The following is a 27,439-nucleotide window of genomic DNA, read 5'->3' as shown; positions in this document are numbered from 1 at the left end:
TTCCCCTGCAGAAGGTCAGGGCAAATGAGTGGGTGCAGGCAGTCACCCCAAGTGATCACAGCGAATTGCTGGGGGTTAGAGAAATCAGACCTGCGGTGATCATCGGTTCGCCGGGGGGAGTTTCATTCTCAGATGGGGCTGTCCAGTTGTGACAACCTCTTAAAATGGATTCTCAGCTTTGGGCAATCCCTACTTGTTAGAAGGGTCACTTGAAAATAAGTTGTGGTTTGTCTGTGTAATGGTCCTCCACAGCAAGGTCCTCCTGGATGTCCAAATTAGAAAACCTATTCCGGGTTAATAGAGGAGAGTCCTCTATTCAGGATTTTTATCCCTTGGCCAGATTAGAGAGCGATTACGAAGGACGTTCTTTGTAATCGCTCTCCAATCTGACCATGGGATAAGAATCCTGCATAGAGGACTCCCCTCTATTAACCCGGAATAGTTTTTCTAAATTGGACATCCCCTTTAGGCTTTATATACATAGGAGTGGACAATTCCTTTACAAGTAATGTGCTACCAACTTTATCTGAATGAAATTGGATTGTACAACTTACCCAGCTGATTCTGCATCTTTAACACCTTTCTGATAATGCTCTTGTTGTACGTGTACATACTTTCCTTTTATTGTGACAGTAACTAATGGAAAACCTTTCTGTAGTGTCCATGTATTCATCATGGACCTCACATCAATGATATTGTCATCTGTCCAGTGCTGTAAGAAACAGAAAATAACCAGACATCCTAAGGCTTTGTTCACAGATAGTTTAATTGCTGCAGATTATTCTGTTTCGGATTGGTAGATCTTTAGAATATTCTAAGAGCTATAACTTTTGTTTTTCCGTCGTCAGAGCCATATAAGGAATTTTTTTTGTGGGACAAGTATTTTTTAATGGCACCATTACATGTACCATAAAATGTACTAAGAAACATTTTAAAATTATTTTGTGAAGCAGCAACTCATCCTTTTTTGGTTTCGTTTTAACAGCGTTCACCGTCCGGTTAAAATGACATGTTAACTTTGGGGGGCGTGGCCTAGCCTTGCATGTAGCCGGACGTGTGTTACAGGAGATCCTGCCAGCCATCCTGAATTATCCTGTTTAAACTTACCAGATACTATTGCACGAGGTCCTTTCCGTGGTGGTCGGCTCTCTGAGTTCTCTGGGACCGTGGTGGGTGGAGAACAAGGGCGTTCTTGCAGATCTGGTGTGCTGTTTGCCTCGTCTTCCTGGGCCGGTGGAGCTGTCGGACACCAACTTGCAGCCACGAGGTAGCTGCGCTGCTTGCTGTCGCGGCAGTCGTGTACAGGACTTTCTGGTGCTGAAATCATCGGGTATCGTGAGTACATGATATTCCGACTATCCTTGGGGCCATGAACAAGACGTAATTACATTGTGCCCGCATTAAGCCCTCAGTGGAGTCCTAACTCTATACAGACTTTCCTGCCGACGGACAGTATGTCTAAGAAGAGTAAAGGTGGCCAGGGGGCAAGGGAGAGAGGCACTCAGGATGGGGCTGTGCCGGTTAGAGAGCCCAAACGACCTGATGCGTAGAGTGAGATAGCTGCCCGCCTTGAGCAGTTTGCCCATTCTTCACCTACGCCTTCACAGAGTTGGTCTTCTGTTAATCCTTTACCTGGCACCTCACTTGTTACTGTGGAGCTGGAGGGGACTACCCCTGATATATCTGATGCTGGACGGGGACTGCCATCCTCAGCTGCTGTTTCCTTACTAGGGTCGTCTACCCAGTCTGATGTTAGCCCTGAACCTACGCTCAAAGATGTGTTTATGGTGGTCACTCAGTGTAACTCTGCTTTGTGCGCCCTTCAGATGCAAGTGGGGGGCATTATGGAATCTTTGGCTATCAGCAAGCATGACATACAGAGAGTGACGGAGCGAACGACTGCAATGGAAGGTCGGGCCTCAGAGTTGGAGGATACTGTGACTCCAGTGGTGCGAGATGCCAGACAGCAAGCTCAGGAGATTGAGGCTTTAAGGGCGAAAACTGATGATTTGGAGAATAGATCACGCCGTAATAATATTCGCTTGGTGGGTGTCCCTGAAAGAACTGAAGGATGATCCTGATGATTTTTTTGAAAAATGTCTTCAGGAGAAAATTGGTCGTGATAATTTAACACCGTTATTTGCTATTGAAAGGGCTCATCGGGTCTCCACCAGGCCTTTGCCACCTGGGGCTCCACCCCGTCCAATCTTGATTAAATTGCTGCATTTTAAGGACAGAGACATGGTGCTTCGTAAGGCTCGAGATCATACCAATCTTACTATCCTAGGCTCAAATGTGTCTATCCTGATTATTCTGCAGAAGTGCAAAGGAAGAGAGACAAATTAGTTAAGCGTAAACTACGCAATTTGAATGTCGCATATGGTATGATATATCCAGCCAAGCTTCGTGTGGCGGCGCTGGGGAGATTCATTTTTTTTCTACACCGCTGGACGCCATGTCTTGGATAGAACTTCATGAGAGGCGGCTGCGACGAGATGATAGAGACGATACTTAAGATTTTCTCACTCCGCTTGGCTTTGGAGTGTGCCTTTTCTTGTTTGAAGATGCGGCCTGTTGATTCTACCCTCTCTATTACTTCAGGATTTTGTGTTGGTTGCTAGACAGATTTGTTTCTATTTGTTAACTTCTGCCAACAACAGTTTTATTTGTATTTTCTTTTCTCTATCTGCACATTTACTTCTGTCTATTGCGCATTTGTAAAATGTGAATCTGGTAACTATTTTCCTACAAATGGTGGGAGAAATGTTTTGTTTTTTTCTTGACTATTGCCTTGTTGTACGTTACACATGGTTATTACTAACAGAAATGCAGTCCAAGGTAGTCTATTGCTATTCTGGTGTCTCCTATTTCTGGATCCTGGTTCATTTGGAGATTTGTATTGGTCACACTACCAGTTTTTTGGCTGGGGATATATTTCATTTGGGAGGCTGAAAATGCTGTTCTATGTTTTTTTGTGTCGTCTTGGGTATGTTCAGCGGTGGGGGTGGGATGATGGGGTTGTCAAAGAGTACTATGCACTCAGGGGCGTAACTAGGAAAGACTGGGCCCCGTAGCAAACTTTTGGCTGGGGCCCCCCTCCCTTGGGTATCACACAACCCCCCTTGTAGGATAGAGCCTCCCTATAGATTCCGCCACACAGCGCCCCCTCTAGATAGCACCATACAGCCCCCTGTAGATAACGTCATACAGCCTCCTTGTAGATGAGGCCATACAGCCCTCCCCCTGTAGATAACGCCATACAGCCCTCCCCCTGTAGATAACGCCATACAGCCCTCCCCCTGTAGATAACGCCATACAGCCCTCACCCTGTAGATAATGTCATTCAGCCCCAAACCCCCCCTTGAGATCACGCCAGACAGCTCTAAACCCCCCCAAAAAAAAGAGCCTATAGTTTGTCCTACAAAAGACATGCATCCCCGATAAGGAGAGCAGGGGACCAAAAGTCCCCCGAAGTTCTCCATGACAAACCTCGGACTTCCGGAGTCTGCGCAATTCAATAAAAATGAAAGGAGCGCTGGTCACGCATGCACACAGGCACGACCGGTTCACAATTCATTTCTATGGAGCTGCAGACAGACCCCGGAAGTCCGAGGTCTGTCATAGAGAATTTCGAGGGACTTTCGGTCCCCTGTTCTCCTTATCGCTGGGCGTCCCACCGATCCCACATGTATCCCCTATCCTGTGTATAGGGGATGCATGTCTTTTGTAGAAACAACCCCTTCAGTGGCGTCGCGCTGTAGCAGCTATAGCGGCTGCCAGTGGAGCCTCCGGCCATGGGAGGGGGGGCCCGTGCCGGCGGCTCATGCTGCGGTCCCCGTAGAAGCCGCTACGGCTGCTACAGCGGTAGTTACACCACTGTATGCACTGATGAGAGAGCTTTTCTCTGTTTCGTTTTGTGGTAACAGGATACTACATTGGTTATTCTTGATATGTCTTTATGGCGGGGAAAGTTAATCTTCTGACGTGGAATGTTCGGGGTTTGAATGATGCTACCAAACGTTATGCCACCTTTAATGCCTTGCAGGATCATTTACCTGCTTTGGTGTGCTTGCAGGAAACGCATTTATTACCGGCTTCTGTGCACTTACTTAAACGGGCATGTATTGCACATACGTTTCATTCCACGTTCTCCTCTTACTCTAGGGGGGTTAGTATTCTGGTTCATAAAAATTTGCCATTAGAATGTTTTAAGTCGGATATTGACAAAGAGGGACGATATGTCTGCTTCTATTGTAAACTGTATGGTATTATATGTATTGTCATTGCAATTTATGTTCTGCCTCCATTTTCTAGTACAGTGCTTCGGTTAGCTCTGGAATTTTTGGTTCATGATCCGGAGGCTCCACTGGATGTAATGGGTGATTTTAATAATTATCTTGACCCGACATTAGATACATTTCCAGTGGCTGTTACGACTCTTTCTCCAGGTTTTACCAGATTTGGTCATTTTCTGAGGGAGTTGGACCTGCAAGAACTTTGGAGGCTCCGGGAGCCAAATGTGAGGCACTATTCACGTTATTCTGCTTCTCATAATTCCTTGTCTTGTATTGATTTATGTTTGGGAAATACTCGATTGTTATCATATGTTGAGGATGTACGATACCTACCACGTTCTCTATCTGATCATACTCCTGTTTTGGTAACATTGAGCTTGCAGAGGGTGGCTTGCAATAGACGTCCGGGCTGGAAGCTAAATCCATTTTGGTTAAAGTTGATGGGCGGTGAGGTATTGGTTACATTGGAGGAATACTTTCAACAGAATGTGGAATCCACCACTTTGCTCGTTGTTTGGGATGCTATGAAGGCCTTCCTTAGAAGTATATGCATTCAAGAGATATCTAGGGTTAAGTGGAGGAATAGGGAGCTAGGGGAACGGAAACGATCTAGGCTGCAAGACCTGGAGGGGAGGTATGTAGTAGACCCTACCCAGGAAAATGTGAAACATTGGAAGGAAGCGCAGGAAGCACTTACAGCTCATGATAGACAGCGAGTGGAAAATAAGCGCATGTTTATGAGACAGAGATATTTTGAGGAAGGGGAGCATACTGGTCATCTCTTGGCTACTGTGGCTAGAGCGCAACAGGGTGCACACTTCGTGTCAGGTGTTCGGAATGGGCAAGGTTCTCTTTTCATGGATTCGGAGGGTATACTGGCTCAATTTTGTGACTATTATAGATCTTTGTATACTTCTCGAGTTGGGGCCACAGCTGAGGGTCTGGCTGCTTACATAGATGGTATTTCTTTGCCGTCGTCTTTATTGGCGGAACAGTGTGATTTGTTGCAAGCGCTGATCGCGCTTGAGGCGCTAATTATGGCATTAAGCCACATGTCTAATGACAAGGCCCCTGGGATGGATGGGTTTGAAATGTACACACAGTATAGTGATTTGTTATTGCCACATATGTTGTCAGTGTTTCAGGAGGCAGAGGAGAGGGGGAGACTGCCTGCTTCTATGATGGAGGCGCTCATTGTTGTTCTTTTGAAACCGGATAAAGACCCAGGGTGCACGGATTCTTACTGTCCAATTTCCTTACTTCCTACGGATATAAAACTTCTGGCTAAAGTCCTGGCCCTTCGGTTGGGGGGGGGGGGTTGTTACTTCCTTGGTGCACGATGATCAAGTAGGTTTTATGCCGTCTAAATTTAGTGCTATTAATATTAGGTGCTTGTTCCTGAATCTCCAGGCGGCCCCGGATAATCCTGGTGGTAGAGTGATGTTGTCCCTGGATGCTGCTAAGGCTTTTGATAGTGTGGAATGGAGTTATTTGTGGGCCGTTCTGGAGAGAATGGGATTTGGGCCCCGATTTATTTCATGGATAAAGGTGATGTATACTGCAACCCGGGCACGGGTTCGGGTGAATAATTTGGTTTATGATGTGTTTGGTCTGGAAAGAGACACGAAGCAGGAGTGTCCTTTGTCCCCTTTACTCTACGCTCTGGCCATAGAACCTTTGGCAATTAAACTTAGGATGACTTCAGAAATAGTGGGGTTTAAATATGGAAGTTTGGAGGAGAAAGTGGCCTTGTATGCTGATGATCTTCTTTTGTTTTTGGGGGATACGGAGGAATCCCTGTCTCAGGCTGTCAGTGTCATCAATCTGTTTGGTGAGTACTCAGGTCTCCCTATCAATTGGAATAAGTCGGCTCTGCTTCAAGTGGATCCGTTAATAGATTCCCTGCCGCCTAGTCTGTCTATGGTTCCTGTTACGTCACAATTCAAATACCTTAGGGTGCAGATTACTCGCCGGGTTTTAGATTTTATCCCTCTGAACATGTTGCTGCTTCTGGGAAAGTTCAAAATGAAGACTGAAGCCTGGGGTAAACTACCGTTGGGATTGGTGGGCAGAATTAGTTTGTTGAAAATTATCTTAATGCCGCAGCTGCTCTATGTACTTCATAATTCACCGGTTTGGCTTCCTAAATCTCTGTTCTGCAGAATTAATCAAATTTTTCATGGATTTATATGGGGACGGGGTACACCCAGAATTAAGCTAGAAACATTACAGTTGCCTACGGATGAGGGAGGTCTGGCAGTTCCTAACCCTCAGATATACTTTTTGGCGGCACAATTGCAACATTTTAAGGGTTGGGGGATGTCAGACTGTGGAGGCTCCAGCGGTACCATATTAATATATTTGTTGGGTAATGGGCCTTTACTTTCCCTGCTGGAGTCTCACCATTTTAGACTTCCGTCTGTTCCTATGCTGACTCTCTCTTTAATGCATAAAGTCTGGTGGAAGTCCAGAGAAATCCAGGATGTCACGGGAATTACTCGGCTCACTCCTTTATGACGGATTGTCCAGTTGCAGAGGTTTGAACAATGGGAGTCTGCTGGAGTTATTTTCGTTTCGCATGTATATAAGGATGGTGTACTTAAGTCTTTTCAGCAGTTGATGGAGGAGTTTGTTCTGCCAAATACTTTTTTCTATCAGTATTTACAGTTGCGGCATGCTTTGACTGCGCAGTATGGAGAGTCCTCACCGGAAATACAGGCTTCTGTTTTGAATGTGCTTGAAACTAGCGGTAATGTGAAGGGTGTTATTTCTTTTATCTATGGACAATTGTTGGGTTCTGTGTCAGAGTCCCCTTTGGAGCGGGTGAGGGAAAAATGGTCACGAGATGTAGGTAGTGTTTCTGTAGATGCTTGGAAAACCATATTGGCAGATGTTCCGTTGATTTATCTTAATGTGGCGCACCGTCGATCCCAATTATTCTTGCTTCATAGAGTTTATCATACTCCGGTGCTGTTACACAAGATGGGTCTTCGTTCTGATGTAGGTTGTCCGGAGGAACAGGCAGATCTTCTGCATATGATATGTGGGTGTCCCGTTTTACAGGGATATTGGGAAGAGGTATTTGCGCTGGTGGAGAAGGTGTTTTTTATTCAGGTGCCGCGTGTCCCATTAGTGGGTGTTCTGGGGTATGTAGCTGATATTGAGGTGTCTGCTCCACAAAGACTGGCAGTTCAGAAGATTTTGTACCAGGCTCGTAAGTTGATTGCTATGGGCTGGTTGGATTCCTTTGCGCCGACACAGAGGGAGTTGATTAATCGCATGAACAGCATTATTTTGATGGGGAGGGGGATATATCTCAAGCGTAATGCGCCTAAAAAATTTGAGGGTCAATGGTCTAATTGGATAAGGTCATTGGGGATGCCGTCAGTTTCCCTTATGAATGCTTTGCCGCTTAGTCTTATGTAAACTCTTCCTTCGTATTTGCTGCAGCTTTGAAAAGGGTTATATGTGTAATCGGAATGGAGATGGGAAATTTGCAGTTCTCAGGTGGATTTTTGCTGTGCATGGTACTCTTTGCATGGGGAGGATGTTTGTATATTTTGGAAAATGTACCAATAAAAACTATTTGATTTAAAAAACAACTGACATGTTAACTTTAAAATGCGAGTCAATACGATTAAGGCAATACCAAATTGATAGTTTTTTTTTTTTAAGTTTTACTACTTTTACATAGAACAATTTGTAAAAAAAATAAATTGTTTTGATTCGCAATATTCTGAGACTCATAACTATTTTATTTTTTCTTTCGGAGCTGTGTGAGGGCTAAATAACATAATATTGTAATAATACGGATCACTGCGGACATGGCAATACAAATAATTTTAGTTTTTTTTTTTACTGTTTTCATAATTTTTTCTTTTCTATATTCTTAAAACTACTAAAGTTCTTTTGAATAATTTTTTTAGTCGCACTTTGTTAGATCTCTTGCACAATACACTGTAATACTTATGAATTGCAGTGTATTATGTATTTTGCATCCTCCTATTAAACCCGGTCTCTGGCAGGGCTCAATAGTAGAACCAACATGGCAGACCTGGGGGCCTTTATTAGGGCCCCTTCCAGCCATGACAACACATCGGCATTCCGCGAACGCGTGGCAGAGTGTCTAAAGGTTTAGATGCCGCGGTTGCGATGGACTTGCTTCAAACTCCCCCCACCTCCCAACTATGACGTACATGTACGTCAAATGGCAGGAATGGGTTAATATGAGCATATATAGTTATTTTTTTTAGTAATCATCACTAAAGAGATAAACACATTTTAATACATACAGATTTGGCTTGGCCTTTCCTGCAAAATCCGCTACTCTCCTTCTTACCATCGGCAGTGTCTTTTGAAGGACAAATCTGATGGATTCAAACAAATATGAATACGATTTTTAATGGAGCTCCTGGAAACATCATCTTTACTTTCTGTGACAAGACGGAAGTTATAGTAAGTGACTTACATTAGTCATACTGTCCCATAAGTCTTCATTCTTTGCATTGCGATAGCTAAAACGACGCAAGTATTGTATAATACCAGTCTCAAAACTTTCAGAACCCATGTAGTCTTGCAACATGTTCAAAATGCAAGCACCCTGTAAAATAGGCATTAAAAATTGTATAAAAATCTGTAGTGTAGAATTGTTCAGCACTATTCACCATAATATTTCTTTGGCATACCCAGAGCCGCTGGATATATCTGGGCCACATACAGGCAAATAGTCAGGGTTCCTGAACTCGCTACTGTGTACATTAATCTCTATATTGTACCCTATTTCGTGCAGAAGTACCACCTGTACTGCCCTGATGGCGGCCCTGGCTATACCAGTGCACCATAGATGAGGGCAGAAGGTAGGAAAGCTTAGGGCTTTATTTGCAGTGTGGACTTAACTGAGACATAATTTCTATGTAAAAATCAGAGCAATATGTATAAAAGAGGTAGAAACTATATATTTAATGTACAGTTAACAAAAGTTACCCTGCAATATATAGCACACATAAAATGCTGTCACATAGGAAGGTATATCAACTTATTCTAACAATGCGTTTATAATGTATAAACATACAGTATACTTGAACTTTTAGTCCAGATTTAGTGAAAGAAAAGAAAATTCCTTCATCTAATTTTCTCCCCATCTATTTAAAATAAGAAATATAAAAACTATACATATAAAAAATATTTATCGCCAAGATAACATTGGTAGGGGCCTGTTAAAGGGGACCTTCATATATTTTGACACCATATTGTGAAGTACAACTTTTGACCAGCAGTATTAGCTGGTGTGGGTCTCAAACACTCCATGACGGCCAATATACACTCTATTACAGACTAGGGAAAAGGGAGAAACAGCACAGGTATGTAGGACTGTGGAGCAATTGCAATACATAACTAAGGCTATGTTCACATCTACATCAGAGGCTCAGTATGAGGCCTTTGTTGACAGTTCCGTCATGCTGCTCTATTCCTGCTTTTAAAACGACATGACGGAACCCCAACAGACCACATTGTTAATAGTGTTAGTCGGGTGCCATTGGTATCGGTCGTACGACAGATTCAGCACGGCATTGTGGCTATGTTATAAGCAGAAGCCACAACACAGATGTGAGCAGAGTCTAACGGTGGCTATTATGACTATTATGGGGGTACTGAGCATCTGAAAAAATGGCACACTAAAAAGCTGCAGCAGCATCAACACCCCACATGTCTCATTGTAGATTACCAAACTCAGCCTCTATAAAAAAAAATAGATTCCATGGTGAAAAGGTTTGGCCACTGCTGCGCTAAGATGTGTATGACACATAAAAAGTACGAATGATGGTGGTAATAGGTTACCTTGTCATAGGAGACCTCATCAAACATCTCCTGTATCTGTTCAGGATTCTCCACAGGGGTGGACACAGCATGGGAAGAATTTAAGGAGTCTACTTCCATGGCTCTAAAACATTTGTCTAGAAATTTGTCGTTCTGCAGAGAAAGAACAGCTCAGTTGTAGCATCCAGACTTACGGTACCATCCATGTAATAGAAGACCTTAATACCCCATATTGTTTTGTGAATACTTATAATTGGCATGAGAAACTGGGTTTCTGACACTTTTTCAGTGTTTTAAGCTGCTTTTAAAAAACATCATGGGTTTCAAGTGCTTTCTATGACTTTTTTACATGCATTATGAGTGGCGGTTTTTAATTTTGTGTAATTTTCTGTAGGTTTTTTGTTTTTACTGGCTTTTTGGAATTCTACAAAGAAGCTTATAGAGGAAAACAATGCCAGAAAAAACACCATACCGGTGTTTTGATAAAAATGCCGCTCACCCCAAAAAAAACTCTACAAAAATACTAGAAACCAAAACACTGTATGTAGACGTCTTATATTTTAGGGTATGTGCACACGCTAGCTACCTTTTACGTCTGAAAAGACAGACTGTTTTCAGGAGAAAACAGCTGCGTCGTTTCAGACGTAAAAGCTCCTCCTCGCATTATGCGAGGCGTCTCTGACGCTCGTAAATCTTGAGCTGCTCTTCATTGACTTCAATGAAGAACGGCTCAAATTACGTTGCAAAGAAGTGTCCTGCACTTCTTTGCAGAGGCAGTCATTTTACGCGTCGTCGTTTGACAGCTGTCAAACGACGACGTGTAAATGACAGGTCGTCTGCACAGTACGTCGGCAAACCCATTCAAATGAATGGGCAGATGTTTGCCGACGTATTGTAGCCATATTTTCAGACGTAAAACGAGGCATAATAAGCCTCGTTTACGCCTGAAAATAGGTCGTGTGAACCCAGCCTTAGACTAGCTGCAATATTTTTGACAAAAACGTATACTGCATCAAAAGTCGCAGGTTTCGCAAAAGATTGCAACTTTTAATGCATTCACACCACTTTTCTGAAAAGCGAGCAGGGCTTAGCGAATGGGGCATGGTCTTTCACAACCCGACAAATTTACACCAGAATGTGCTGTAAATTATAGCAGAAATCTATGCCAGCTCGTATATTTGTCTTTCAGGCCCATGGACAGCGAGCGATGCGCCTAATTTGATAAGAGGTGCGCCTCTTGGTAAATTAGGCACATCTTACTCCAGTGAAATTTATATTAAGACTGGCGTGTAAAACTCCAGTCTTAAAGGGTAACTAAACTTTCAACAAACTTCTGGCATGTCATAGTGACATGTCAGAAGTTTTGATTGGTGGGGGCCCGAGCACTGAGACCCCCACCAATCGCTAAAACTAAGTGGCAGAAGCGTGACTCAATTAATCAGTCTGACTCTAACCTCTACAACATGGGCAAGACCAAAGAGCTTTCTAAGGATGTCAGGGACAAGATCATAGACCTGCACAAGGCTGGAATGGGCTACAAAACTATAAGTCAGACGCTGGGTGAGAAGGAGACAACTGTTGGTGCAATAGTAAGAAAATGGAAGACATACAAAATGACTGTCAATCGACATCGATCTGGGGCTCCATGCAAAATCTCACCTCGTGGGGTATCCTTGATCCTGAGGAAGGTGAGAGCTCAGGCGAAAACTACACGGGGGCAACTTGTTAATGATCTCAAGGCAGCTGGGACCACAGTCACCAAGAAAACCATTGGTAACACATTACGCCGTAATGGATTAAAAGCCTGCAGTGCCCGCAAGGTCCCCCTGCTCAAGAAGGCACATGTACAGGCCCATCTGAAGTTTGCAAATGAACATCTGGATGATTCTGAGAGTGATTGGGAGAAGGTGCTGTGGTCAGATGAGACTAAAATTGAGCTCTTTGGCATTAACTCAACTCGCCGTGTTTAGAGGAAGAGAAATGCTGCCTATGACCCAAAGAACACCATCCCCCCTGTCAAACATGGAGGTGGAAAAATGTTTTGGGGGTGTTTCTCTGCTAAGGGCACAGGACTACTTCACCGCATCAATGGGAGAATGGATGGAGCCATGTACCATCAAATCCTGAGTGACAACCTCCTTCCCTCCACCAGGACATTAAAAATGGCTCGTGGCTGGGTCTTCCAGCACGACAATGACCAGAAACATACAGCCAAGGCAACAAAGGAGTGGCTCAAGAAGAAGCACATTAAGGTCATGGAGTGGCCTAGCCAGTCTCCAGACCTTAATCCCATTGAAAACTTATGGAGGGAGCTGAAGATCCGAGTTGCCAAGCGACAGCATCGAAATCTTAATGATTTTGTAATGATAGGGGTAGGGAAACGGACAAGTGAGCCCTAATCTACCCGCCACTCTGTCCCTGCCTACTTGCAACGACCCGCCCTAGGCGACGGGGTACAACTGGGCGGCGGTCCCTACGCTCAGTAAGTGCACGAGACAAACAGACAAGGGTACACAAAGCTAAGGGAAATGGGGCAGTTGCCCATGGCAACACCATGAGCAACAAGAGAGGTGAACGAGCCGAGTCAAACCAGGAGTGTACGAGGTACCAAACACAGAGCAGGAGAGTAGTCAGTAAGCCAGGGTCAGTATGGAGCAGGATCAAATAGTCAGGAGCTGTAGCTGGGCCAGGAAACCACACGAGAAGAATCACAAGCACTGGAGGAACAGGAAAGGCAGGTATAAATAGACAGAGGGCGGGAGCTAGCTGAGTCTGGCCAGGCTGCGATAGGCTCTCCCACTCCTAAGCCTGCCAGCCTGAGTGGTGGAAGCTGGAGTCAGTCTCAGAGACATAGACTCAGGTGCCGACTGATTACCTATGGGCGTTAACCCCGCTGTGCCTGGCAGATCCTTTACAATACCCCCCCTTTTATGAGGGGCCACCGGACCCTTTCTAAGTGGACCTGGTTTATTGGGGAAACGAAGGTGGAACTTCCTGACCAATACCCCAGCGTGAACATCCCGGGCGGGTACCCAAGTCCTCTCCTCAGGCCCGTATCCTCTCCAATGGACCAGGTACTGGAGGGAGCCTTGGACCATCTTGCTGTCCACAATCTTGGCCACCTCGAATTCCACCCCCTCAGGGGTGAGAACGGGAACAGGAGGTCTCCTCGAGGGAGCCAAGGACGGGGAGCAGCGTTTAAGGAGGGAGGCATGAAACACGTCGTGTATTCGAAAAGATGGGGGCAACTCCAGTCGGAAGGAGACAGGATTGAGGACTTCAATGACCTATACGGCCCAATAAACCGGGGAGCAAATTTCTTGGACGGGACCTTAAGGCGCAAGTTCCTAGACGATAACCACACCAGATACCCGACCATAAACAAGGGGTTAGCAGAACGTCTTCTATCAGCCTGAGTTTTTTGTACGCTCTGGGACACCTCTAGGTTCTTCTGAACCTGGGCCCAGACTGTGCACAGTTCCCGATGAACGACCTCTACCTCGGGATTGTTGGAACTACCAGGTGAAACGGAGGAGAACCGTGGATTAAACCCAAAATTACAGAAAAAGGGGGAGACCCCTGACGAGTTACTGACCCGGTTATTGAGGGAAAATTCGGCGAGGGGAATGAATGAGACCCAATCATATTGACAGTCAGAGATAAAACACCTTAAATATTGTTCTAGAGATTGATTAGTCCTCTGTTTGGCCATTAGTTTCAGGATGGAAGGCAGAGGAGAAGGACAGATCAATCTCCAACTTTTTACAGAAGGCTCTCCAAAACAATGAAACAAATTGTACCCTTCTGTCAGAAACAATATTGACAGGGACCCCATGGAGACGCAGGATGTGTTTGACAAACAAGGTAGCTAACGTCTTGGCATTGGGTAGTTTCTTGAGGGGCACAAAGTGGCACATCTTACTGAAGCGGTCTACTACAACCCACACCACCGACTTGCCTTGAGATGGAGGCAAATCGGTGATAAAATCCATGGAGATATGGGTCCAAGGTCTCTGGGGAATGGGCAAAGAACGTAGTAAGCCCGCTGGTCGGGACCTGGGAGTCTTGGACCTAGCACAAACCTCACAAGCGGCGACGTAGGCCTTAACGTCTTTAGGCAACCCAGGCCACCAATAGTTTATGGCAATGAGGTGTTTGGTACCCAGGACGCCTGGATGACCAGATAGTGCGGAGTCATGGTTTTCCCTAAGTACCCTTAGCCGGAATTGCAGGGGAACAAACAGCTTGTCCTCAGGAAGGTTCCCGGGAGCTGAACCTTGATCAGCAGCGATTTCTGAGACTAAATCAGAATCAATAGAAGAAATGATTATACCAGGAGGCAGAATACAAGCAGGATCTTCCTCCGAAGGGGGGCTGGCCATGAGGCTACGTGACAGTGCATCGGCCTTAATATTTTTAGACCCAGCCCTATAGGTAACCAAAAAGTTGAATCTGGTAAAAAATAGCGCCCATCGAGCTTGTCTCGGGTTTAGCCTCCGGGCAGATTCTAGGAAAACCAGATTCTTGTGGTCGGTAAGGACCGTTATCTGGTGCCTAGCCCCCTCCAGGAAGTGGCGCCACTCTTCAAATGCCCATTTAATGGCCAAGAGTTCGCGGTTGCCAATATCATAGTTACTCTCAGTGGGCGAAAACTTCCTGGAGAAGTAGGCACTGGGACGGAGATGGGTGAGGGACCTGGTACCCTGGGACAAGACAGCCCCCACTCCCACCTCTGATGCGTCAACTTCCACGATAAATGGCTCCATTTGGTTGGGCTGAACCGGCACCGGGGCCGAGATAAAGCACTTCTTAAGGACCTCAAAAGTCTGGACAGCCTCAGGAGGCCAGTGGAGGAGATCAGCACCTTTGCGAGTGAGGTCTGTAAGAGGCTTAGCGCTGACAGAGAAGTTAGCAATAAATCTCCTGTAATAATTAGTGAACCCCAAGAAACACTAACGCCTTCAGGGAGGCAGGTTGGACCCATTCCGCCACAGCCTGGACCTTGGCGGGGTCCATGCGGAATTCATGAGGAGTGAGGATTTGACCCAAAAATGGTATCTCCTGTACCCCAAACACACATTTTTCGGTTTTCGCAAACAGTTTGTTTTCCCGAAGGACCTGGAGCACCTTCCTGACATGCTCAATGTGGGAGGACAGGTCCTTGGAAAACACCAGTATGTCATCAAGGTACACTACAAGAAATACCCCCAGGTAATCTCTTAAAATTTCATTTATGAAATTCTGGAAGACCGCAGGAGCATTACACAACCCAAAGGGCATGACGAGGTATTCGAAATGACCTTCGGGCGTATTAAACGCAGTCTTCCACTCATCCCCCTCTTTGATGCAGATAAGGTTATACGCCCCCCGTAGATCAAACTTAGAGAACCATTGGGCCCCCTGAACCTGATTAAAAAGATCAGGAATCAAAGGAAGGGGATACTGGTTCCTTACAGTGACCTTATTCAAGTTACGGTAGTCAATGCATGGCCTAAGACCACCATCATTCTTCCCTACGAAGAAGAAGCCAGCACCTACCGGAGAAGTAGAGGGGCGAATGTAACCCTTGGCCAGGAATTCCTGGATATACTCTCTCATGGCTTCACGTTCGGGACAAGAAAGATTAAATATCCTACCCTTAGGGAGCTTAGCTCCTGGTACCAATTCGATAGCGCAATCGTATTCTCTATGAGGAGGTAACACTTCGGAGGCCTCCTTAGAGAAAACATCAGCAAAGTCCTGAACAAACTCAGGTAGCGTGTTCACCTCCTCAGGGGGAGAAATAGAATTAACAGAAAAACATGACGTCAAGCATTCATTACCCCATTTGGTAAGCTCCCCAGTATTCCAGTCAAACGTGGGATTATGCAACTGCAACCAGGGAAGGCCTAAAACCAAATCGGACGATAATCCCTGCATCAACAGTACAGAGCACTGCTCCAAATGCATGGAGCCAACAAGGAGTTCAAAAACAGGGGTATGCTGTGTAAAATAGCCATTAGCAAGAGGAGTGGAGTCGATACCCACTACCGGAACAGGTTTAGGCAAATCAATCAAAGGCATAGCTAGAGACATAGCAATTTCCGCAGACATGATATTAGTAGAAGACCCTGAATCCACGAAGGCACTGCCGGTAGCAGACCTACCACCAAAAGGGACCTGAAAGGGAAGCAAGATCTTATTACGTTTCATATTTACGGGAAATACCTGTGCGCCCAAGTGACCTCCCCGATAATCACTTAGGCGCGGAAGTTTTCCGGCTGCTTATTCTTACGCCTAGGACAGGTGTTCACTTGATGCTTGTCATCCCCACAATAGAAGCAGAGACCATTCTTCCTGCGGAACTCTCTACGTTGTCGGGGGGACACGGAGGCCCCGAGTTGCATAGGTACCTCCGAGTCTTCCGTGGAAGAGCAAAGCAACGGGACCTCGGGAGGCATCATGGGGGAGTCAGAGGGGAAAACACAAAAACGTTCAAGTTGTCGTTCCCTGAGACGTCGGTCAAGTCGTACCGCTAAAGCCATAACCTCGTCTAGGGAGTCAGAAGAGGGATAGCTAACTAGCAGGTCTTTCAGGGCGTTCAACAGACCCAACCTAAACTGGCACCTTAAGGCAGGGTCATTCCACCGAGAAGCTGCGCACCACTTCCTAAAGTCAGAACAATACTCCTCAACAGGTCTCTTACCCTGACGTAAGGTCACCAGCTGACTCTCGGCAAAGGCAGTCCTGTCAGTCTCGTCATAAATGAGTCAGAGAGCAGAAAAGAAACGATCAACGGAGGAAAGTTCAGGGGCGTCAGGAGCCAAGGAGAAGGCCCACTCTTGGGGCCCTTCCTGGAGCCGGGACATAATTATACCCACCCGCTGGCTCTCAGAACCTGAGGAGTGAGGCTTTAAGCGAAAGTAAAGCCTACAACTCTCCCGAAAGGAGAGAAAAGTCCTCCGGTCCCCTGAGAACCGGTCAGGCAACTTGAGGTGGGGTTAAAGGGGTGAGGTGAGGGGCACTACCATGGTAGTGTCAGGCTGGTTGACCCTCTGAGCCAGGGCCTGGACCTGTAGGGAGAGACCCTGCATTTGCTGGGCCAGGGTCTCAAGGGGGTCCATAGTAGAGACAGGGACCAGGGTAGACTAAGTAACGGGCTTGTAATTATGTAATGATAGGGGTAGGGAAACGGACAAGTGAGCCCTAATCTACCCGCCACTGTCCCTGCCTACTTGCAATGACCCGCCCTAGGCGACGGGGTACAACTGGGCGGCGGTCCCTACGCTCAGTAAGTGCACGAGACAAACAGACAAGGGTACACAAAGCTAAGGGAAATGGGGCAGTTGCCCACGGCAACACCGTGAGCAACAAGAGAGGTGAACGAGCCGAGTCAAACCAGGAGTGTACGAGGTACCAAACGCAGAGCAGGAGAGTAGTCAGTAAGCCAGGGTCAGTATGGAGCAGGATCAAATAGTCAGGAGCTGTAACTGGGCCAGGAAACCACACGAGAAGAATCACAAGCATTGGAGGAACAGGAAAGGCAGGTATAAATAGACAGAGGGCGGGAGCTAGCTGAGTCTGGCCAGGCTGCGATAGGCTCTCCCACTCCTAAGCCTGCCAGCCTGAGTGGTAGAAGCTGGAGTCAGTCTCAGAGACATAGACTCAGGTGCCGACTGATTACCCATGGGCGTTAACCCCGCTGTGCCTGGCAGATCCTTTACAGATTTACAGAGGATCTGAAAAGAGGAGTGGGCCAAAATTCCATCTAACATGTGTGCAAACCTCATCATCAACTACAAAAAACGTCTGACTGCTGTGCTTGCCAACAAGGGTTTTGCCACCAAGTATTAAGTCTTGTTTGCCAAAGGGATCAAATACTTATTTCTCTGTGCACAATGCAAATAAATATATATAATTTTGACAATGTGATTTTCTGTGTTTTTTTTAAATATAATCTATCTCTCACTGGTAAAATTAACCTAGCCTAAAAATTCTAGACTATTCATGTCTTTGACAGTGGGCAAACTTACAAAATCAGCAAGGGATCAAATACTTATTTCCTTCACTGTACATCAATTATTGCCCTCCCAATTTCTCACTCAAAATAATTCCAATACTGTTAGGGATCTGCCAGGTACTTCATCTAGCTATACTCCTGGGATTAATCAATCCACACCTGAGGCCAGACCTGTTCGACTGACACCATCTCCCACCAACCAGGGTGGCAGGCTCAGGAGTGGGAGAGCCTATCGCGGCCTGGTCTCTCGGAGTTAGCTCCGCCCCCTGCCCTTTATTACCTGCCCTGTGCTCTCCCTCAGTGCTTGTAATTCTTTTGGATTCCTGGCCCCACTGCTGCTTGCTCCAGCCTGCTTCTGCCGTGCTTCTGCCTTGCTGCAGTTCTGCTTGACCTGCTTTGCTTGCCCTGGCTTGCTTCTGTCTCCGTGCCCGCTCGGGTGTACTCACTTCGTCCTGGTCCTGACTGTTCGTTCACCGCCCCGTTTCCTCGTGGCGTTCCGTGGCTACTGCCCCTTCCCTTGCGTGTTCCCCGTTTGTCTTCCAGTGCACTTAGCCAGCGTAGGGACCGCCGCCCAGTTGTACCTCGTCGCCTAGGGCGGGTCGTTGCAAGTAGGCAGGGACAGGGCGGTGGGTAGATTAGGGCTCACTTTCCCTTCACCTCCTTCCTGCCATTACAAATACTACATCCTTTATCCTATACGAGGATCCTACCCAGTCTCATCCCACTTACACTCTACCCTTAATGCTTATAAATCGCGAACAAAATAACTTTGAACATAAACTTATTTTCAACAATTATTAACAAACAACATCAAACCATAAGGCTGTGTTCACACTGAGTTTTTTGCAGGAGGAAAATTCCTCCTGCAAAAACTGCTCCAGTAGGTTTTTGCACAGTGGTTTGGCAAAAACTCGTCAAAACACTCGTCAAGGTTTTTTCTTCCTCTTTCTGACTGATTGAAATGGGGTTTTGGAGGCGGAAACCGCCTCAAGATGGGTCATGACGCTTCTTTTTACCGCGACGCGTTTTTTTTTACTTGCGGTAAAAAACTCGTCCAGCTCCCATTGAAATCAATGGGAGGCATTTTCGGGGGGTTTTTGAGGAGTTTTTTGGCGCGGTTTCCGTGTCAAAAAACTCGTCAAAAAACTCTGTGTGAGCAGGGCCTTAGTGTGTTACATGTCTGCTGCATAAAAAGAGGTTTACACTGGCCTATAAACACATACAGTACTGCTTTGTACAGTGGTTATACACCAAGAAATGAAGATTCTCATTATAAACTTTTCTGTTTTTTTTCACGGAAACAAAAGTTCTGCAAACTGCACTTTTGCTTCCGTCAAAAAAACCAGAAACCTAACGAACAGAGACAAATGGAAAGCAACTGAAACAAAAGACTTACCATTGAAATCACTGGTAATTCTAACGGAACCGTTGCTTTCCATTTAATCTTTCTATCCTCCCTTCCTCTGATGGAAGAGAGGTAAACGTATATGAACTCTAGTGTGAACTTAGTAAAAGCCATAGAAAAATAAACTCACAACTTGCAGCTCTGGATAAGTAATGTTGACAGAAATATATTCCATGAACTTGGCAAATCCTTCATTCAGCCACAGATCATTCCACCACTCCATCGTTACCAGGTTTCCAAACCACTAACAAAAAAATGGACTCACAGTTACCATTCACAACTAAAAAAGGTAATAAAATCAATCAACATCAATAAGCAATTTCGCAATTTTTTTTATTTTTCCATTATTTTTTTATGCGATTTACTGTGCGGTATAACATTTTTTTTTTACACTTTATTCTATGGGTCGTTAAAGAGAACCTTTCACCTTCCCAAACATGTGCAGCATGTTAGGGTATGTTCACACGCAGTGACCAAAAATGTCTGAAAATACGGAGCTGTTTTCAAGAGAAAACAGCGCCTGATTTTCATAAGTTTTTTGTGCCACTCGCGATTTTCGCTGCATTTTTCGTGGCGTTTTTTTACGGCCGTTTTTGGAGCTTTTTTCAATAAAGTCTATGGAAAACGGCTCCAAAAGTCCCAAGAAGTGTCCTGCACTATGGTCGTTATTTTACGTGTAAAAAACGCCGCGAAAAACGCTCCGTCGGAACAGAACGCCGTTTTCCCATTGAAATCAATGGGCAGATGTTTGGAGGTGTCCTGCTTCCGATTTTTTGGCCGTTTTTCGGGCGTTTACGGCCCGAAAAACGGCCGAAAATAGGCCGTGTGAGCATACCCTTATAGGAAAGGCTTCACAAACCCTGTCTCACGTCAAATTATTTTTCTAACTCCCTTCGTTATTTACAGATCGGTGCCGTTATATTTGGTGCCCCATATGTAAATAAGCCCCTGAACTGTCAATGGGCCTTTCTAACTAACTAAAAGGCAAGGGGGCATGAGGTCTTCGCTCTGACACTGTCCAATCAGCTGCGAACAGTGTCAGGGCGTCTAGCGCTGTGTTCACTCCCGCGAGAACACACACAGACTTGGTGGTTGTGCTGCAGATCGCGTGGGCGCGCACATCGACGGATAGAAGTAGATCTCCTCCTTGTCTCCTTCTCCTCGTCGTCTCTGCTTCTTCTCCTCTTCACTTCTCGTTCCGTGGCGGCGGAAGTGGGGACGTCGATGTGCGAGTGAACGGCCGTGCGCACATGCGTGAGGGCGCTCGCACGCTATCTGCAGCACAACCACCAAGTCTGTGAGTATTCTCGCGGGAGGGAACACAGTGCAAGCCGCCCTGACACTGTCCGCAGCTGATTGGATAGTATCAGAGCGAAGAGATCACGCACTCTTGCCATTTAGTTAGTTAGAAACGCCCCATTGACGGTTCAGGGGCTTATTTACATATCAGGCGCCAAATATAACGGCACCGATATGTAAATAACGGAGGAAGATAGGAAAATAATTTTACGTGGGACCGTGTTTGTGAAGCCTTTCCTATAACATGATGCACTCAGCTGCACATGTTTGGGGAGGTAAAAAGTTCTCTTTAAGTTTACAAGAATACCAAATATGTAAAATATGTATAGGTTTTTTATGTTTGATCACCTTTATTGAATAAAAAACATTTTTCATGGAAAATTTTTTGCTTACTCCTCCTTTTGTACAGGGGGTTAAGGGGTTAAAAAGTCAGATATACACAAATATGGTAAAACCGATTTTTACAATGAGGCCTTCATCCCATGCAAATTGTAGGCCACTGAAACACGCTCCCAATTTTCTAAATTTTACACTGTAGTTATTGAATATTAAACATAGAAATTAGACGGCAGAAAAAAAGCTACAAGTCCATTCAGTCTTTCCTTTTATTGTGTACCTTGTTGTGTATATATGCATCATTTTTTTTGGGGGAAGGGGTTGTATATATATTTTTTAGCAATTTTTGTCAATTGCAATATGTCTGTCCCAAGCATTATTGAATGCTTTAACTGTAAGTGTCCCCACAAGAGCTGTTGGAAGACTGCTCCATGTATCGATCACCCTTTAGGCCTCATGCACACGACCGTAGTGTTGTGCACGGCCGTCATTTATAGCTCGGACGGCCATAGAGTGTCACCCGCAAATAGCGGTTCGTACACATGGCCATGTGCATTCATTTCTATGAGCCTGGACTGAAAAATACAGCCAAAATAAGACATGTCCTATCTTTTTGCGGTCCTGGGCAATGCACGGACCGTGGAAACCACGGTCGTGTGCATGGGTCCATTGAAATGAATGGGGCCGCAATTCACCCGCAGATTCACCTGGGTGAATAACGGCCGCAATAATACGTTCGTGTGCATGGGGCCTAAGAACTTTTCGGCTGACCGCCAGTGCCTTTTCGTGACACGAACAAGTGTTACAGACAACTTTCAGAGACAGATTTATGTGTAAAAGTTGATCTGCCATTTTGGATTTTCTCATCTTTACTCAGAAGCTATTTTGTTATGCCACAAATCAAGGCAGATATCGATTGTTGATTTGTCATTTAAGCTGATGGCATTGTCGTCCAGAAAGACTACCTTCACAAACCAACCATGAATGTCGTTAGTAGTTCAGAAAACAGCTGTCTGAAATCTCTAATGTATGGCCAGCTTAAAGAGACACCAGTGATTTTTTTTTTATTTCGGCCCCAGTTTGTAACGTACACCCGGTAAAAGGTAAAATATCCCGGCTGCAATTATGTCACGTGACAGAACTGTGACCGTCCGATTCCTACAGCCTCTGCTGTGTGGACCGGAAGTCTCTTTCACAATGCATTCCTATGAGACTTACATTCAGCGTCTTATAGGAATGCATAGTCAAAGAGACTTTTGGTCCACACAGCAGAGGCTGTAGGAATTGGCCGGTCACAGTGCGGTCCAGGACATAATAGTGGCCGGGAAATTTTGGCAACAAGGCGCGTGGTAATTTACAAAACGGGGGCAATAATTAAAAAAAAAAATGACTGGAGTGTCTCTTTATGGCTCTGACTAGGTTATTGTGCAGGATAGTCTATCTCAATAAAAAGGTAGAAAGTTCAACATATCATATACTGCTACACAATATACTGTTATGCAATAAGCGCTCCAATTCCATCTTAGAAATCAAAATTTTTCTGTTTGCTCCAATCCATCTAAAATGAAAAATAAAGCAACTTTGCAAATATTCTTTACTAAAAAGATCCTACCTTTTTGTGGCTATAGCTTTTATACACACCTATGGCCTCATGCACACGACCATAGCCATCTGCACCCATGAGCCACCTGCAAATCGCGGGCCGTGCACATGGCCGCATCCATTATTTTCTATGAGCCTAGACCGCAGAACACAGCCGTAATAAGACATGTCCGTTCTTTCTGCGGTCCGTGGAAACCACGGTCGTGTGCATGGGCCCATAGAAATTAATGGGGCCGCAATTCTACCGTGGATTTTCGGGGGAATCGTTGCCGCAAAAGCACGTTGTGTGCATGGGGCCTATGGTTTTCCATGCTTACAGACTACAAATAAACCCTGTGTATTCTGATTTTGCAGTCATACTCCCTTCCATCTCTTTCCTACATCTTGATGCCTTCAAAATGTATGGCATGAATGTGTATAGCTGCCTCTATTGGCCTCTGCATGGAAAAGATGCCCAGACCAGCTCTGCTTGGTCACTATTTTTCCCTTGTAAGTCTTAATTCTAAATATATTCTATATAAAAAGTGTATGTATTGTTATATTTACACATGTAGCATTTACTGGGTCCTAAGAACTGTATGATATACTAACATTATGAGTGGCACATTTGATAAATGTATCTTCCATGGTATATATATAATAGAATGCAGTAAATTATTTTATAGTTGTTAATAGTAGTTTAGCAGGTACTGCATAGTCATTGTTGACATTAAAATGCATAATTAAGATGTGTAGTTAGTTCAGATAAAGCTCCACTGACCTGGTGAGCCAGCTCATGAGCAATAACCATCGTAATCCAGAGTTTATTGGAGGCTGTGGATATCTTAGGATCATACAGCAATGAGGACTCCCTGTAAGTCGTTAGCCCCCAGTTTTCCATTGCACCAGACTGAAAGTCAGGAATTGCCGCAAGATCTAAATAAGTTAGGCAAAGTCATTAGAGAGGCAAAAAATAACACACATTCTGAAAAGCATGTCAGTCATATAATACCTTGCTTTGGTAAAGGGTACGGTATACGGAAATATTTCTCATAAAAGTCCAAAAGCTTAACTGCAGCATCTAAGGCATATGTAGCCTGATCTATCTTGTGTGGAACAGTATAGACAGATATCTAGAATAAAAGGACAGAAAGCAGAAAATGATATTAATAAGGATGTAGTAACACGTGTGAACAACCTCAATGAAAGCAAGAAGGAACAATCCATGCAAAGGACATGTGTAGGCTGCACTTTTCCGTATGTTGGATAAACTTGTTCTAACGGTTACTAGGAGTCAGCTGGCGCAAAATAGTCGGGCGGCATGGTGGCTCAGTGGTTAGCACGGTTGCCTTGAAGTGCTGAGGTGGATTCACATACAACAGCTACATGGAGATTGTGCGTTTGCGTGGGTTTCCTCTGGGTTCTCCGGCTTCCTCCCACACTCCAAAAACATACTGCTAGGTTAATTGTTTTCCTATTAAATTGACCCTAGTGTGTGTATGAGATATGGAAATAAGATTTAGGGCCTTATTGTGGACAGGGACTGATTGAAATGGAGACAATTTCTGTAGGTGCTGCAGAATATGTTAACGCTATACAAGCAAATGGAAATAAACTAGTGGTATTCCTGTATCAGGCACAAAGAACACATTTTATGTATACTGTGTGAGTGTATGATTATTATTTATACAGTATACCCAAGTATACAGCAGTAAAAGCTGGGCATAGATATCACATAGATATCCAACTATCAGCTCTGACTTTTCCATAAACATGTGCATTAAAGGGGTTTTCCCATAATCATACATTTTAACCTATCCACAGGATTTGTGACTGATTGCTAGGTGCCCCACCGCTGTATACCTCAGCCAAAGGTGTCCTGAGATACTGTATATAAAAAATAAATGTAGTTGTCCCCCTGGGTGTTATGCAACAGTATAGCTGTTGACTCTGTATCACCTCCCCCTTTACTGTCAGCTCCTATACTAGGGATCCTCAACTGGTGGACCGTCATCCGAACCCGGACGCCAATTGTCCAGATCAGTGGCGTCGCCGTGCGGATTACCACGCGACTGCCACATTCAATTGTATTTTCTTTGTGTGGCCCTACAAGGGAGGCTTTTTGTGGCCCTGTCTACAAGAGGGGCTTTGTGTGGCATTGTCTACAGGGGGCACTATGTATGGCACTATCTATAATGGGCATTGTGACAGATAAGACTTGGATTTCTGTCACTGATCCACGGGTCGGAATGGCCTATGGCAAACCCAGCCAGTATGAATATAGCCTTATTGTTGGTGCTCAGCTTGGACCTTCACCTGACAGGAGACCCAGGCAAATGGACCTTAACTAAAAATAGTTGAGTACCCCAACTATACTATAAAACTATGTTGTGTGTGTGTCTGTATGTAAATAAATGAAGCCACAACCTGTCGCTATATATTGTATGGTTAATATTTGATCACGCTTGAACACAACCGTTACGAAAAAAAATCACATTCAGCTTGACGCTCATTTGGCATATGTCTGGCTAATAATAGCCTATGGCCACGTTAGACATATACGCAGGGCTGCCATCAGGGAGGAACCAATACGTACGGCACAATCACACTCATACAGTGGGCACGCCCATTTTGTTGTTTTTGTTATTATACTTTACTGCTCTTTACTGTAATGTTACGGTGATTCTGTATTAATCATTTTGTTACCTTTTGAAAGAAAATTCTAAAATAAACAGAATGTAAAAAAGGTGCTCGTCCGCCGCCACCTGCCTGCCACTATCAAAATGATCCCCAGCAATAGGTTTGTTTTTTTGGGAGAAAGGAATGGGCCCCATTATATTGTAGGGCACATTCTCTTCTCCAAACTATTGCTGGAGGCTCTGCTTTCCAACGTGCTGACAGGATGTTGTGTGCAGTGGCGTACACAATGTACTGACGTCAGAAGTTTATAAAGCAGGGCCCCATCGTCAGGACCAGGTGCAGAATTAAAGAGGCGCTGAGAGGCGGGAACTGAATCCAAGAAGACCCGGGAGGGGTAAGCATATAGGGGGTCTAGTCTAGGGTCTAGTCTGTAGATGTACTGTCTCCCCCCTTGGCTTCCCATAGATGCCCTGCCCAACTGTCTCTCCCCCTGCCCCTCTCCAGAGCCCCTGTCAGACTGGGTATCCCCCTGACCCCACTCCTGCCCGTGCCACTTTCCAATCTCTTAGCCATCTCTCCCCCCAAGGTCTCTGACATCTAGTCTCACCCCTTTGTCCTCTGAAAGAGCCCCTGCCCACCAACTGTCTCTGCCCTCACCCTCCACAGAGCAACTGCCGGTTTGCATCTCGCCCCTCCTGCCACTTTCCATTGCTATACCCGGCAATGGGGGGCACCCAGACGCCTTGACTGTATGGAACCCCAAAATTTCCGAAGGTGGCCCTTCATATACCTTCCTAGTATAAACGCTGAGTGTTGTGTGAATCTAGCCTAACAGTGGCACAATACTACACACTCATACAGCAATAGCTGCCAATCAGACAGCAGGTGGGAGTAACCAGGACTCGCTGTGCCAATAAGCCAAGAGCCATCAAGGAGATTACTACAAGAAGATACACATTGTTTACTACAAAACAATATATTATTAGTCCCAATGACTCTTCCTCTGTAGACTGAGCAACATTTCAATCAGCAACATTTATACCAGATTTAGATATCTAGAGATGACTATCAGATCTAGGAAATGGACTTGTTTTATACAGCATTGTGCAAAACATTTAGGCAGTTGTGTAAAAATGCTGCAAATAAGAATGCTTTCAAAAATAGAAGTTTTCTTTTATCAATTAACAAAATGCAAAGTAAATGAACAGAAGAGAAATCTAAATCAATGTTCAAACGTTGAGATCAGGGCTCTGTGGGGCAATATCATCACTTTCAGGCTCCTTGTTCTTCTTTACGCTGAAGATAGTTCCTAATGACATTTGCTGTATGGTTGGGGTCGTTGTCCTGCTGCGGAATAAATTTGGAGCTAATCAGATGCCTCCCTGATGGTATTGCATGATGGATCAGTATCTGCCTGTATTTCTCAGCATTAAGGTGAGAAAAAAGTGACCAAAACCCCAAATCCATTTGCTGAAATGTAGCCCCAAATTTGCAAGAAACCTCCACCATGCTTCGCTGTTGCCTGCAGACCCTCATTATTGTACAGCTCTCCAGCCCTTCGGTGAACAAACTGCCTTCTGTTACAGCCAAATATTTAAAACTTTGACATTTTTCTGTTCCCCAGTTTCTATGTTTTCATGCATAGTTGAGTCGCTTGGCCATGTTTTCACGTCGAAGGTCTGTCTTTTTGGACGCAATTCTTCCATGAAGACCACGTCTGGCCAGACTTCTCCGGACAGTAGATGGGTGTAGGTGGGTCCCACTGGTTTCTGCCAGTTCTGAGCTGATGGCACTGCTGGACTTCTTCAGATTTTGAAGGGACGTAAGCACGATGTGTCTCTGATCTGCTGCACTAATTTTCCTTTGCAGACCACTGAATCTAGGGTCCTCAATGTTGCCCGTTTCTTTGTGCATCTTCAAAAGAGCTTGAATGTTTTCCTGGGAGAGACCTTGCTGAGGCATGATGGGAGTTATATACAGGAATGATGGGGGTTATATACAGGAATGATGAGGGTTATATAACGGAACCCCATCATCCATGTATATACAATTGGGGCGGGTACTGCC

The 27,439-nt window shown here is 45.1% G+C and overlaps 1 protein-coding gene across 1 annotated transcript in view; it reads right to left on the bottom strand.

Annotated features, from left to right (window-relative positions):
* The window catches only part of ERAP1 (endoplasmic reticulum aminopeptidase 1), a 71,018-nt gene that overhangs the window by 13,991 nt on the left and 29,588 nt on the right, over positions 1 to 27,439 (bottom strand). Inside the window, exons 5-11 of the mRNA XM_075837102.1 lie at positions 23,745 to 23,865; positions 23,514 to 23,668; positions 19,647 to 19,760; positions 10,134 to 10,265; positions 8,764 to 8,895; positions 8,588 to 8,662; positions 555 to 712 (exon numbers count right to left, since the gene is read on the bottom strand). Coding sequence (XP_075693217.1) covers positions 555 to 712; positions 8,588 to 8,662; positions 8,764 to 8,895; positions 10,134 to 10,265; positions 19,647 to 19,760; positions 23,514 to 23,668; positions 23,745 to 23,865 — 887 coding nt within the window. The remainder of the gene's footprint in view (positions 1 to 554; positions 713 to 8,587; positions 8,663 to 8,763; positions 8,896 to 10,133; positions 10,266 to 19,646; positions 19,761 to 23,513; positions 23,669 to 23,744; positions 23,866 to 27,439) is intronic.

Source organism: Rhinoderma darwinii, chromosome 1, assembly GCF_050947455.1.
Source record: "Rhinoderma darwinii isolate aRhiDar2 chromosome 1, aRhiDar2.hap1, whole genome shotgun sequence".
Taxonomy (NCBI): Eukaryota; Metazoa; Chordata; class Amphibia; order Anura; family Rhinodermatidae; genus Rhinoderma; species Rhinoderma darwinii.
The sequence above is the reverse complement of the archived record's forward strand: the minus strand, read 5'-3'. Positions and strand labels throughout refer to the sequence as shown.